General features: G+C 43.0%; 1 protein-coding gene across 5 annotated transcripts in view; it reads right to left on the bottom strand.

Moving 5' to 3' along the window:
* Positions 1 to 15,760, bottom strand: part of ITSN1 (intersectin 1) — a 120,908-nt gene that overhangs the window by 28,798 nt on the left and 76,350 nt on the right. For all 5 annotated transcript variants that reach the window (XM_077342609.1, XM_077342608.1, XM_077342612.1 and 2 more), the window contains 4 exons: positions 15,022 to 15,188; positions 9,820 to 9,865; positions 6,950 to 7,071; positions 4,912 to 5,026 (listed from right to left, as the gene is read on the bottom strand). In XM_077342609.1, the coding sequence (XP_077198724.1) occupies positions 4,912 to 5,026; positions 6,950 to 7,071; positions 9,820 to 9,865; positions 15,022 to 15,188 (450 nt within the window). The remainder of the gene's footprint in view (positions 1 to 4,911; positions 5,027 to 6,949; positions 7,072 to 9,819; positions 9,866 to 15,021; positions 15,189 to 15,760) is intronic.

The following is a 15,760-nucleotide window of genomic DNA, read 5'->3' as shown; positions in this document are numbered from 1 at the left end:
TGCATGTCTGCAGCAGAAGCCAGCTGTGGACAGGGCTGACAGGCGGAGGGAAGAGCAGATTAATGTTTCAGCTGAATGAATGTATGGTACTCAAACCGTTTTTGTTGTTGTTATTTAAGCTACAAGAAAATCCAGCTGAGACATGGGGATTGGATCAAGACAGCAAATGAAATCAGTAATTAGCCAGCATATTTGTTACATGTTTTGCAATGGCACAGGGAAGAGGAACTTCCTGTTTCCTGCGTGTATTTTTTATACACACCCTTGGAACTGGTCCCTTTTCTACAATTTTGACAGAAGCTGGGAGTGAGATTTTCCTTTAATCCAATTGTTCCTCTGCCAGCCTGAAGGAAGAAATAAGCACTGACAGGCAAGTAAACGATTTGTGTCTTATCTGAATTTGGGAGAGTCCTTATAGCACTACAAATGTGTGTGCTACACTATTATTCTATTAAGAGAACTCCTAAATTAGGCAATTTACGTTTAATCTCACACCACAGGGGGCATATGATAGCCTCCTCACTGAAATGCTGATTCTGTGAATTTAGTCAGATTGTTAGTGGCTGGGCAGCAGGGACTGTGTTCAGCTTGGCTCTTGTGGCTCTTTATTGCAAGCCCAGGGAAATGCTGTCCACCATATTGAGGTTGGGAGGTGAATATCCTCCAGGCCTAACTGGCCAGGGATTCTGGGGTTTCTTGGTGGAGGGGGGCATCATCCGGATATGGAATTGGGATCACTGTGGGTGGGCAGGTAGTTGTGACTGCAGGGGGTTGGACTAGATGACCTTGGAGGTCCATTACAACGTTATGATTCTATGATTCTATTTTATATGCCAAGCTAACTAACAGGCTAGCGAGACAGCTCTCTGTTCTACCCATTTCAGTCAAATTAAAGTTATGATTAACACATGAGAAAGAAGAGGGTTTTTTGTAATACATTTGCACATGTTCATTAAACAGTTGAGTTTCACATTCTATATAAATGTTTCCGGTTAATGAGCCATATTAAACGACTTCATGATTGCATCAATCTTTAACCATACTCATTACTGTCATGTTCAATGTCACAAATAATGGCAGCTTTAACTATTGGGTGTTGTGATCTCAGAAAAGATGCGGGAATTTGGTCATTAAAACCATACAATAAATATGTGAACACCACATAAGCATTAATGTAAGCAACAATGTCACATCTTTAAACAAGAACATTGAGCATGCAAGAATCTCACACACAATGAAAAGTGAAAATTTTCACTATATTAATTCCAAAGAACAAAATTAACACTGTACTAAGCCATGACATTATTTGAAGGGGACTAAAATACAAATTGTGTAGTACATGTAGTACTGGGATATATGCAGCCTAGAAAGGTGTTGACAACAGGATATATATCCATGTAAAGCTACTGAGACATCTTTGATCATGTCGCTGGATACTTCATGGAAATGCAGTTCTAAAAACCCATCTTGATTGAACAGTTATGATTATGACTCCACAAGGCATCATGAAAACACTTCAGCAGGGCATCATCACAAAGTTAAATAAATTGACATATAATTCATGTAAAGCAAAATTCCAGTAACACATAAACTGATATTAGGGCATAAACTATAATTCGCATTGAAAAGCCATCTTGATTCAATCACAGCAGTTAATCCTGCTGAATAATTTTAACTGATTGTTCTAATCCAAGTGTTTGTGGACAACACAGATTCCATTTGGAGACTGATATCCCTGTTTCATTCTTCAAGCTGGGTTGGAGAACTACAATACACCGTTCAGAATGTATACAGACTCTTTTTGAATGGATAATATTTTTAGCCACCAGGAATATAAATGAAATGCTAAATTTCACCTATATGGCCCATTATACACGGAGTGGAAGATCCGCATTCGGGGTGGAATGGCGGCAGCTAAAATCACGAATTATGCACGCTGCAGGCGGCAACTGGGCGCAGAGTCAACGTATGCCGCCGAAAAAGCCATGTTAGCAAGAAGCGGAAGAAAGTGGAGCTTCCTGGGACCATGGCGCAACCAAAAGTGGCTCTGGAGTAGCCATTTGCATAATCGGATACTCTGGGTTTTGCCGCCGTTGCATTCCGTCCTGTGGGTAAGCGGTTTGCTTCACTTCTTCCTCCTCCGCATTCTCCATGCCGCCATTTCAGCGGCCGTGCATAATAGGCCCATGTAACCACTGTTCTTATGTACAAGCACACATGGAACTGTGCTTTTGCAGGTGGGCCACAGAGAAGACATAGCAAGATACATGAAGAATTTTCTATATCCCAGAAGTGTTCTCCATCCCTTCTCTGTTCAATGTAGCATTTCCTGCCTGAAATCACTTGACATGAGAGAGCTGAGCCCTCTTCTCAATTCTTCCTCAATTTATGTGAATGTAAGTGTATACAGATGGGGAAGGCACTGGCACCCCGTATTGAGTCTGCCATGAAAACGCTAGAGGGCGTCACCCCAAGGGTCAGACATGACCCGGTGCTTGAACAGGGGATACCTTTACCTTTACCTTTATGTGTATACAGAAGCCCACAGTGTGGAAAAGAGGGATGGATAAGAAACCCAGTTTTCATCTTTGTGCCTTCTGTGTAGTCCCACATAGGAGAACAGCAATTACAGAAGAGGGTTTGGGCAAGATCAGCAGAAGACTGAACATAACACCGCTTTCCCCACAGGTGTCTTGCTCCTGGAGTTGGCATTCATGGAAGGGTGTTGAACAAAGATAAAGGGCATTGACCACATGGCTTGCAGATGTCGCAGTCTTGCAGATGTCGCAATCTGGATGCAAAGACTGCCAATAAGCCTGAGCCCTTGCGGAGTGTATAGACACACTGAGAGAATCCATAGAGTGATGTTTAGAAATCTGGACACTATCTTTGGCAGGAATTCTAAGTATGGTCTCAGAACTATGTGGAATTTAAAAAATGGGGGGACAGAGCAAAGTGCCTCTAGTTCTCCCACCCTTCTGGCAGAAGTGACAGTTACCAGAAATGACATTTTATATGGCTGGCCTACTAGATAGGCTAAATGATAAATCCGACCAGGAAAAACTTGTGTTTTTGTTAGCGGATACTAATCTATTTGTTTCTTACAAAATTGTCATTATTTGCCCTTGCAGCAAAGAAAATTAGGGCCAAAGTGGTTCAGCAGAGAGCAAATACCTAGAATAATAGTATGATAAGTGGACAAATGTAATCTAGAAATGTTTTTCTGGTGTTGAGTAATTATTATCTGACATTTCACAATCTCTTATTTACTTTTTTATTACTGATTTGAAATTCTTTTACCATCCTTTGAGTTCAAAAAATGGGACTCTGAGTCAACAGCGGACAGTTGGCTTGCCACAACCCATTTCTTGTTACTGGATTTAGAGGGTTGTGGGGTAGATACCAAGGAAGGAACTGGTGCTGGTTCTGGAGCCCCATTGTGTCGGGACCATCATTGGAAAGGTGAACTAAGTTTGAATTGTTTTACAATGAAGTATGTTGGAAAACAAGCTGGCTATACTGGGAAGGGCTATAAACAAATCTCATGAATAAATTAATAACTCAATGTTGAGGGCAATCTCAAAATCAGAGACTTTAATGTTGATCGGTGTTGGTGATGCTCAATGTTGAGTCATCCCAGAACCATGTTTGGTTGGTGGCAAAGCTCAGTTCTGAGATTTTGCCTGAGATCAATGTCAGATAGGTAAGCCTTGATTCTGCAGTGAGAGACTATCAACTCCAGGACAAGGGCAACTGACAATGTCGAGGCAATGGTCAGCTCTGAAGTGAAATTGATCAGCATGACAAAGCGCAGATGGAATATTTTGCCTTTTTCTTAAATATTGTTTTACCAGTGAGTCTGAGGCTGACTGGATAGTAGTCAACCTTTTGGTCATTTGCAACACTGGAATTGTTAGTAACAAGCTCATCCATGGGGCCCTTGATCTTTTTTCTCTAACTAGGCATTGTTCAGAATTTAGGTCTGTGACACTAAAAACTTTTCCCCATAGAGTCATTTGTAGTCTCCATGTCCTTCCTTCCCTAGCTTTAGGAGGAGTTGGCAGCAGTCTGGACATGCTGTAATGTTATGACCTTCACCAAACACAATAGGCATACTTTGTGCTTATCATTCTAAGTCATCTTGCCATCTTGCTTCGCACTTTTTGAAAAGTGCCATTCTAGTATGTTTTCTTTATCAAAACAATCTTTCAGTCACAGATGTCAAACTGCTTGCTGAGGCATGCTCTCTCCTAACGGTAGCAAGAAGAAAACCGAGAGAAGAGTGCTTACTCCTCAACCATAATGTGATTTCAGGCAAAAAGTTCTACAAAGAACAGAGAAGGGGAGTACTCTTGGGATCTTGAAAATTCTTCATCATGTTGGCTAGGTCCTCTCTGTGGCCCACTGAGAAAGTGCAGTCCCATACAGGACTGCACAAAAGTCACAAAAATGAACTGGACTATAGCTATATGCAAAGAGAATTAAAAATGACAAAAATTGTGTGACTGAGAGAAAAAACCCTACATGTGCATTTAAAGAAGTAATTATTTTTGAAAAACCTGTGACCACAAGACACTATTTTATCTATTTGAGCAATTTTCCTCAGAAGCTTACTTAGGGTTCTTCATGGAGAACATTAATAACTGCAAACAGGCTTTATGAATGGCTACTTGTTTCCCACTATCAATATTATCTAAGGTGTGGGATGTGTTTTAAGGTCCACTCCCTAGTACCTAGGGATGATAAAAGGTCTGGCTAGTGCCCCAGATGAACTTATGTTGAAGATGTTCTAGAAACTTCTGCAATAAACAGTGGTTTGTGGCAGCTCATAAAGCAGACATTATGTTTGACGGGAGAGTTTACCTAAATAATAGGTAGAAAATATTTGATTGAATACTGCTGTTTACTTACCTGAAGGTAATGCTGTTGATTTAGGTGGCTCAGTTGGTGTTTTACTTGTGCCAGGGCTCAAGAGTTTCACATAATTAGCAGGAAACCAACCTATCTGCCTTTTTTTCCCACGAGCCTATGAGAAAATATTACTTTAGAATTCAGTCTGTGATGCAGACAACTAGGCTAAATAGCATATCTGAACTCTAAACATGTGGAAATATTATTTAGCAAACATATCGTGCCATCCTAAGAACAGCTCCATCATTCTAAGGACACTGAAGTCACTGGGTCACAAAAGGACTAACTTTGTTTTGGATGGCATCGATAATGAATTATTCTTGGCTATTGGAGAGTCCAGAGACTCCATAAGAATCTATACAACTGAGTGTGCATATCTCTGATGACATGTTGAATGTTCAAAAGCCTCCAGAATGATCCCTACCCACTAGGAGGCTTCTGAACACATGGTGGAAGGATGGGAGGGGGCATACAAATGGCTCTATGGGAAAATGGACTGGGTTCTGAGCGCGCATTACTGCTGGACTGTCATAATCAGCTCTAATGCACGTGGGCCCCCGCTCCATTTAAACTCTCCCTTGCTCCCTTGGCACTGTAGTGCTGTAAAATGAACTCATGCAAAGTATGATTAAATGCAAGTATAACATAAGGGATATGCATGTAGAATTTTTTAAATACTCTAACAGCACAGTGGCAGGAACCCTCTCTCCAACTTTCCTTATCTTGTACCATATGCTGTAGTACAAGATATTACCCAAACAGATTAACAATGTAAAGCAGTGGTCCCCAACCTTTATTAGGCTGGGGACCGGCAGGGCATCGGACCGCGCCTGCGCGGGCCACGCCCACGCATCGGGCCACGCCCGCGGGCCATGCCCGCGGATCGAGACGCGCCCGCGAGACACGCCCGCGGATCGGGCCACACCCGCGGGCCGCGCGGGCGCGGCCTGCACGGGCGCGGACCGGCCCTGATTCCCTCTCCCCGCCCTCCCCGCAGTAAGAAGCTTCCCGGGCCGCAAGCTTGCGGCCTGGGAAGTTTTTTACTGCAGTGGGGGGGGGGCGGGGAGAGGGAGCCGCGGCCTGGCGCCATGGCCTTTGCGGCCCGGCGCCGGGCCGCGGCCCGCAGGTTGGGGACCACTGATGTAAAGCTTAGAATACATTGTTTCTTAATGAAGTGCTTGAAATATTAGCATAAGAAAATGCTGACGTGAAGAAAATATGTCAGGCTTAGAGACCCATCTAAAGGTAGATATGTGAAGACCCAGAAAACGACAGAAAAACCACACCCCCTGGACTCATGCCCTAATTTTTGCAGCAAAATTTCTATGAAATATTGTCTCTTTTAAAAAGAGAAATGTTTCTTAAGATGAAGTTTTTTCTCTATCAAAATGTTTATTGTATTGTACATAAAATACACTGCATGTGAAAATAATTTTTGTGCTTATTCTCAATACTATGTTTATTGCTTAAATGTTAGTTATCTATAACATGCTAGAGCATGATAATATAACACTGAAGAGCCGAAAATTATACTTACTGCGATTATATGACATATTTTCTGTCAAAATTATCCAATTCTTTTTTTTCACTATAAATTTGTATTTTCAAGTTTTTTCCTACCTCTGGGACAGAAATACTAAGAATACATGTGCTAAGGTAGCACAGAACGCAGCAGTTTTCAGTGTACCTACACTCTCAGCAGTATAAGCACAACTATTTTATTTATTTGATTAAATTTAAATAAGTACAAATTATATAGTAATTGAATTACAAAATGATGCCTTCTGTGTTTTTAAAATAGTGAACTGTATTCAGCTTTGATTTTTAAAAGTGTTGAGCATATTTCAATTTTCCTCAAGCACAAAAATATATCCCTCTGAAACAAATTGATTTTTCTTGCTCCTCAGCTTTAAAATTCCTAGAAATTTTACATCTCCAATCAAGGTATACGCCCCTTACTTCTGATGTTTATTAAAATTATTAGCTTTGTATTGTATTCCAATCATAAACAACAAGTGAGAACAAATAATAGACTAACTTGAAGCTCTCCTTCCCACCATCCACCAGGATTTTTCTTTCTGATAAGTATCAGCTGACCAGGGGCAAGGGTAAGCTGCTCAGGACCAGTTGCAGTATATGAGGCAATAACCTGAGCAATTTCTGTTAATGAAAAGAAATATTTTGATTTATCATTAATCTGAAAAAGGAGTATCACCTAATTTAACATCTTTACCATACCAGTTATATCAGTATTGGGTTAATTTAAGCATACATGTTCAAATACATATATTTTCATTATAGTGTATATTGTGTAGAAAACATTTAGAGAAAAACCACTAGAGACAGCTCTGTGTGTGTGTGTATATACACACACACACATACACACACACACACACACATATATATATATATACATATACATACATACTAGAAAATAAGCCTGCTGTCGAAGAAATACAGCGGGCCCTAGCAGAGGGGGAGAACAGACTGTGGGGAAGGAAGGAAGAAGAGGAAAGGAGGAAGGGGAGGGACAAAAAAGGGCAAGGGGTGGTTGAAGGGATGAGTAGAAGGGAGAAAGAAAGAAAGTAAAGGAGAGAGACAGGAAGCAAGTGAGAGGGAAAGACAGAGAGACTGGAAGGAGATGGAGAAATAGAGGAAGTCAGGAAGTAAGAAGGAAGAAAGGAAGGCAGGCAGAGAGGTAGGTGAAAGGGAAGGGGACAGGGGGTGAAGGGGTGGAATCGTGGGGGAGGGCGAATCAGGAGGGGAAGATGGGGAGGGAAGAAGAGGTAGAGAGGAGTGTGTGCTTGGATGTGTGGGGTGGGGGAGAGGAAGTCAGGAAGTAAGAAGGAAGAAAGGAAGGCAGGCAGAGAGGTAGGTGAAAGGGGAGGGGCCAGGGGAGGTGTGAAGGTTGGGGGGGAATTGTGGGGGGGGGGCGAATGCGGAGGTGGCGAGGGAAGAGGGGGTAGAAAGGAGTGTGTGCATGGATGTGGGATGGGGGAAGGGGTGGCAGAGCGCGGTGGGTGGGTGGCTGTGTGTGTGTGTGTGTGCGTGTCTGTGGGGGCGGGGAAGCGGCTGCGGAGTGAGAGGGGCGGCCAGGGGGTTTTGTGTGTGTGTGTGTGCCTGTGTGTCTGTGTTTGGTGGGAAGCGGCAGTGGTCGAGGCGGCCAGGGGGGGTTGGCTGGTGAGGCTGTGTGTGTGTGTGGGTGCGGGGAAGCGGTGGTGGGGAATGGCCATTGGGAAGGGTCCCCAGGCGGGAAAGGAGCAGGGACAGGGCATCTGTGACGCAGCGTCCCTGCTCCTTTCGCGAGGGCGAGGGGAAGCCACTGGGAGTACTCACCGTCGGGGAAGTCTGCTTCTCCTCCTATGTGGTGAGTCCCCGGGCGGGCAAGGCGAGGCTGGGCCAAGCAACCAATGGGGAGCCGCGCTTTGTGTGGCTCCTCATTGGCTGCTTAGACCTGGAGTGACACTCGGAGGGGCCAATCAGAGCTTCACGGCTCCTGATTGGGCCCTCTGAGTTTTTATCCCGGACAGAGCCCACCCTTTCTCCTCCCCCCTAGGGCTTACTACTCTTTTATTTATTCTGCTCCGCAGGAATGAATAAATAAATAAATAAATAAATAAATAAATAAATAAATAAATAAATAAATAAATAAACAAACAAACAAATAAATAAATACACACACACACACACACACCTCATATTTCTGGTCAGGGCTGCGATATTAACTTGGTCCCAGCCAGAGTGGGTAAACACACTTCCTGATCCTCCCTCTTCCTTCCTAGCCATAGGACCTCCGTATTGGAGGGGTTGAGTTTCAGGCAATTCTACTCGAGCCAAACGTCTGGAAAATGTTTCCAATCATCTGGAAAATGGTTCTGGGGGTGAGCCTGGGTGGCTGTCCATGACGAGATAGAGCTGGATGTCATCTGCATATTGATGACACCCTAGCCTCAAACTCTGGACCAGCTGAGCCACTGGGTGCATAAAGATGTTAAAAAGGGTAGGGGAAAGTACTGCTCCTTGTGGGACCCCACAAAAGAGTCTAAGGGGATGTGATAACTCATCCCCCACTGCCACCCTGTGTCTGGTTCTGCAAGAGAGCAGCCACTGAAAGTCTGTCCTCCGTATCCCCTGTATCCCTGTCCCAGCGAGGCGGTGGGCCAACAACTCATGGTCAACCACATCAAACGCGGCTGATAGATCACCAGGATGCCTTAACTGCCCCAGCTGGCTTTGGAGATCATCCGTCAGGGTGACCAACACCGTCTCCACCCCGTGGCCAGGACAGAAGCCAGACTGGTATGGGTTGAGTGCCGAAGTATAAAAATATTAAAAATTAATTTCAAATCTAAAGAAAATGTTGATAAAAATGAATGACTGTAATAAAAATGGACCATATATGAAAACCATGATTTTTCAAGGGAAGAATTAAAACGGAAGTATATTTCAATCAGCTAGTAATTTCATTGTTATGTAGAAAAAGAATTATTCTACAATTGGAGTGTTTTCCTTCCAACAGTTCTAAAGACAGCTATCACACTGTCATTCAATTAAAGGTTTACTTTGCAACGGAAAAGCACAACATGGTCCAAACATCCAGCCACACTGTTTGAATTTATGCTTTCTCTTAGCTGGTCTTCTAATGGTGAGCTGTAACAGAAGCTTGTATCTCAGCACTGAGTTAAATGTAAAGCCAGTGCTCAAAATATACGTCCAGAAACAATATGACTCAGGTTTCAAACTGGAAATGATATAGCCCAAGATCACTTATCTAAACCCTCGTCTCTTACATTAAAATGTAGGCTATTTCAAAGCTATAGGGACAGACTAGCCACGAAAACAGTCTGAATGGAAACAAGACTGATATTTTATAGGCATTATTTTAGTTTCTTTCAGAGCAAAACTCACCAGGCTTCTTGCCTAGGCTTCCTGTTTTCCCAGCAGTTCCAGGCACCTTTAAATTATAAGAAAAAACATTACTCATATTTTCAAGAAGCTGTGGTTATATACTGAGGACAGGATCTATAAAACTATACACAGGAAGCTGCCTTGTACCGGCTGAGGCAGACCATTGGTCCACTGACAGATTCCACAACTGATGGCACAATTGTCACCAATTCCCATGGCACACAGACTCAATAGTTTCTGGGAGTTCCCTGGCATTTTGGGCTGCAGTGAGAGTGAGGAAGTCCCACACAGTTGACAAGAACCCCTTCCATCAGCAGAGATTGTGTAGGGGCCAACACAAAATTGGTGCTGTATTCTATTACTGGCAGCAGCTCTCCAGGGTCTCAGGTTGAGGTCTCTCACAATATCTACTCCCTGACCCTTTTAATTAGAGATACCGGGGAATGAGCAGATGTTGTACCTATGAGTTGCAGACCCCCCTCCCCCCAAAAGGCTTTAAAACTTGCCTTTAAAATGAAAATTACCTCCTTCCTCCCCCAGTGATATACGACAGAAGGTTCCAAAGCAACATGCAACATGACAACAATTCACCTCAACATACCAACACTAACTGTTTTGCTACAGAAGACTGTCGGATGCATTGAACTTTGTATTTGGGAGAACATGTCAACTGATTTCATGTAAGATTACAACTTGGTGCTTAAAAAATTGGGTATTTAGACAAAATACAGTCTGCACCAAAACAACGGATTCCTACAGCCTACACATATCCTGCAAATGGAAAGTAAATTTGCAATATTTTGTGTAATTTATTTTGCCCTTTTCTCTTGTTTAGCATAATTTAACTTGGTTTTTCTGGTCAGAATAAGAAGGAACTAGCAGAACACCAAAGCCCCACCGCAACCATTTATTTTCCTATTCTTACTTATGATCTCAGATCTCAGCAGCCACAGCCTGCATACATGCAAGCATACCAATGCTGTTTTTAAATGTGTTCCCACAGAACTGTGGAATACATAGGGCTATGGTCAAGGATGAAGCTTGGTTTTCAGCGCCTGTATATCAAAGCATTAACGATACATATCTTAACACAAGCCCACGGCGCCGTGGCCGCCACGGACTAAATAATCGAGTAAAGGTCTTCTGGGGTGGGATGTGTCCAGGATGAGGAAGGGTCCGGATTGGACCCTTCCTCCGGACAGACAATCGGAGAGACCAATCGGCAGGCACAAAGTGCCTGCTGATTGGTCCCTCTGATTCCCAGCCCCAGCAACTGTGAGCCGCGCACAGCGCGGCTCGCAGTTGCTATTTTGCCCGTGGCCTGACGCAGCGAGAGGCGCAAAGCGCCTCTCGCCGCGTCAAGACACCGCCCGAGGGAGCCCCCGGCAGTCGCGCGGAGTGCGGCTGCCAGGAACTCCCTGCACGGCGGCCTGACGCGGTGAGAGGCACAAAGCGCCTCTCGCCACGTCAGGCCGCCGCATGCAACACTGAAACACTACCGCCCGGGGGAGCCCCTGCCGACAGCCCGCTGCCACGGAGCACCCGCAAGAAGGTGAGTACCTAGCGCCCGCTGTATTAGCCATACAGCGGGCTTAATTACTAGTTCTGTAATATTACTTTTCCTCTTAAAAAAACTTCATTCTGATATTACATGCCAAGTTAAATACATAGGTGAAGGCCACCTCACATCTAAAATCTTGATGACCAAAGGAGTCAAACAAGGCTGTGTTCTGGCTACTCATCTCTTCAATTTTTTTTCAAGCAATCTCCTGCAACTCTTTAAAGCAGTAAATGACCACTCTTAAAATCGGCGTACATAATCAGTTCGGAAGAATGGTCCATTACTTCAGTACCTTAGATTTTGCTTTCCAACAAAGGGTTTTTATGTTAGCTTGCCTTCCCATCTAAAGTTTTATCTGGGAGCTACAGCTGCATCCCTTTCTATTAAAGAATAAGTTCATGTGGGATGGTTTGCCTGACTCCATTCCCTATATAATCCTAGGATGTTCTCTCTTTGGTACTCTCCATAGGAAATTTCTTTGAACCTTCCTACAGGAAGAGGCTTATCTGGACAAAGATCTGGCGTGCCAACTCCTTTTGAATGACACTCATGCAGATATTACCAAACAGGTTGCCAAATTCCTTGCTACTGTTATTATGATCAGTTCTAATTCTTATTTGTCATCTGTTAATTCTCATGTCTTGGATGTTGTTGTTAGGTGCAAAGTCATGTCTGACCCATCTCGACCCCATGGACAATGATGGTCCAGGCCTTCCTGTCCATTCCTCAAAGTCCATTTAAATTTGCACCAACTGCTTCAGTGACTCCACTTCATTCTCTGTCGTCCCCTTCTTCTTTTGCCCTCAATCGCTCCCAGTATTAGGCTCTTCTCCAGGGAGTCCTTCCTTCTCATGAGGTGGCCAAAGTATTTGAGTTTCATCTTCAGGATCTGGCCTTCTAAGGAGCAGTCAGGGCTGATCTCCTCTAGGACTGACCTGTTTGTTCGCCTTGCAGTCCAAGGGATTGGCACCAGAGTTCTAAAGCCTCAATTCTTTGATGCTTGGTCTTCCTTCTGGTCCAACATTCACAGCCATACATTGCAACTGGGAAGACCATAGCCCTGACTAAACGCACTTTTGTTGGCAGGGTGATGTCTCTGCTTTTTAGGATGCTGTCTAGATTTGCCATAGCTTTCGTCCCTAGGAGCAAGCGTCTTTTAATTTCTTTGCTGCAGTCCCCATCTACAGTGATCTTGAAGCCCAGGAAAATAAAATCTGTCACTACCTCCATTTCTTCCCCATCTATTTGCCAGGATTGAGAGGGCCGGATGCCATGATCTTCATTTTCTTGACGTTGAGTTTCAAGCCAACTTTTGCACTCTCCTCCTTCACCCGCATGAAAAAGCTCTTTAGTTCCTCTTCGCTTTCTGCCATTAGAGTGGTATCATCTGCATATCTGAGGTTGTTGATATTTCTCCCTGCAATCTTGATCCCAATTTGTGACTCTTCTAACCCCGCCTTTCTCATGATATGCTCCGCATACAAGCTAAATAGATTAAATATCTTGGAATTATTAATCCATTTTTATGCTACTTTCAAATTGTAATAGTTGGTTAATTGGCTATAATGATGATTCTGTTAATTACTCCTAATAGGCTTGATAGTCAGTCATCTTAATCTCCGATTTAACTGTTTCAATGATGATTCTGTTAATTACTCCTAATAGGCTTAATAGTCAGTCATCTTAATCTCCGATTTAACTGTTTCAATCTTATGACCAATCTTATTGTTATGATTTTACTGTTATGACTGTTTCTACTGTTATGTTACTATGACCAATATGTCAATAAAGGGAACTGACTGACTGTGTGTTATTGTCATTTTTCGAGGCATATGGGAAAGATCCATGATCCCTATTACTCACAATTCACTGGGTACAACCTACAATGAGTAATGTATTTCATTTATTAAAGGAGACTAGATTTACCAATTTAATCTATTTCCTGTTTGTAACAGCATACTGACAAAGTCATATAATTTCAGTGTTGAAGGATATGTTTTAGAAAGCTGAAATAACCATGTAAATAGATTTCATCTGATTAGGAAGCCAGACCTGGTACTCTTAGATTCAAGTGAAAGACTGCCTTTTAAAAGTGAAACAAATCAGCTAACAATGTTGAAGATTTAATATTAGACAGTTGCCATCTCATAATTCCTCAAAAACAAAAAGATTAAACACTAGTCACGCAATATCAACTTACATTCAATACAGGAAATGTGCATTGCAATCCAGAAGCAAGCGCTAAACCAGCTTGGTGTAGGAATTAAGAGTGCGGACCTCTAATCTGGCAAGCCGGGTTTGATTTCCTGCTCCCCCACATGCAGCCACCTGGGTGACCTTGGGCTCACCACAGCACTGATAAAGTTGTTCTGACCGAGCAGTAATATCAGGGCTCTCTCAGCCTCACCTACCTCACAGGGTATCTGCTGTGGGGAGAGGAAAGGGAAGGTGATTGTAAGCTGCTTTGAGACTCCTTCAGATAGAGAAAAGCGACATATAAGAACCAACTCTTCTTCTAATGACTTCAGTGTGATGTGTGTATTATGTTATGCACTAGCTCTAAGCATGTTCCATGCTGAGAATTCCCAAGTAATATACGAACTGTACAACTGCCAAGATGAATGTACAACTGCTATCTACAATGGCCCATTTGTCTTGGCTCCTCACCTCTTTGGCTGTTAAGACAAGTAGTTAATTCTTGTAACTATTTTCTTGGTGAAAGCAAATGTCAACAGCAAATCCCAATATGTTGTGATTGCAGAGAAGTTACATCTGTTACTCACAACATGAAGATTGCCCAATTTACCACAGGGAGACAATAAAAGTATTAGTTGTACACTATCAAGCTGCAGCTGACTCATGGCAACACCAGGACCATGGTATTTTCAAAGCAAGTGAGGACCAGAGGTAGTAAGCCACTGCCTTCCTCTTCATAACAATCCCATCTTTCTCTACAGCCCTATTTACTGTTTTAACAAATATACATAATCACACATTGGTTTTGGCATTCTTCCATTCAATTGAACTGTGGTTCAATGGAAGAGCGTCTGCTTGGAATGCAGAAGGTCCCAGGTTCAATCCCTGGCATTTCCATTTAAATGGTAGTAAGGTAAAGGTAAAGGTATCCCCCGTGCAAGCACCAGGTCATGTCTGACCCTTGGGGTAACGCCCTCTAGCGTTTTCATGGCAGACTCAATACGGGGTGGTTTGCCAGTGCCTTCCCCAGTCATTACCGTTTACCCCCCAGCAAGCTGGGTACTCATTTTACCGACCTCGGAAGGATGGAAGGCTGAGTCAACCTTGAGCCGGCTGCTGGGATTGAACTCCCAGCCTCATGGGCAGAGCTTCAGACTGCCTTACCACTCTGCGCCACAAGAAGCTCTTTAAATGGTAGTAGATGATGTGAAAGACTTCCACCTGAGACAGTAGAGAGCTGCTGCCAGTCTGAGTAGACAATACTGACCTTGTTGGACTGATGGCCTGATATAAGGCAGTGTAAGACAGCTTCATGTGTGTTCATGTGTACATTTCTCCCCAAACCATTCCAGTTATTCATTTTGTCAGCTTGTGATTATCTACAACAACAGATGTGAAGAAAGAGATTGTGCATTAGTGTGCACATGCACACACACTGACTTTACCTCAGAATCTTTCAGTCTGACATAGTTAGATGGAAATACTCCTGATTTTTCACCCAGTGTTCCTGTCCACCAATCTCCATCCTTCTTGGTGACTAGAATTAAATCCCCTTGTTGAAAAGTTAAGTCTCCTTGTTCTGAGCTTTCGTAAGTATACATGGCAATATATTCTAAAAATGTAAAAAGATACAGAAGTGAGAAATGGCTGTGAATTATCAGTTACACTGTACATCAATTTTACATATAATAAATGATGCACTATAACCTCATTTTCACTCTTCAGTTTTGTGAGGAACAGTATTTTTGTTCTCTCAAACTGACCTTAAGAGGGAGCAGGGCCTTCTTTAGTGGAAAGCACTGGAGCATATTCGTCAACAAGGACTTAATTGCTTGTAAGATTCCCCCCCCCTTGAGTTATGAAAATTTCCAAACCTTACATAGGTTATTATTCTGTAAATAAGTTGTACAGTTGAGTTCCTAAAAAATAATTAATACATTACACATGCCACACTTGAACCACTAACAAGTCTATCTTAGAAAGAGTAGGATTCTGAGTAAATCTGCTTGCAATAGCACTAAGTATTAGCTAATCATCATGGAGCCAAATTTAACTGACAAGGCAAATTTTTGCCTGAGGTATTAAGAGTTAAGGACACACTTGTTTGTTTTTTTGCTCCCTTTTTATAACAGGTTAGATCCAAATGTGCATGAAAACCCACTTCCACTTGTGCAAGGGAATAGT

This window comes from Paroedura picta, chromosome 6 (assembly GCF_049243985.1).
Source record: "Paroedura picta isolate Pp20150507F chromosome 6, Ppicta_v3.0, whole genome shotgun sequence".
NCBI lineage: Eukaryota > Metazoa > Chordata > Lepidosauria > Squamata > Gekkonidae > Paroedura > Paroedura picta.
Note: the sequence above shows the minus strand (reverse complement) of the source record. Positions and strands in the feature narration are given on the sequence as shown.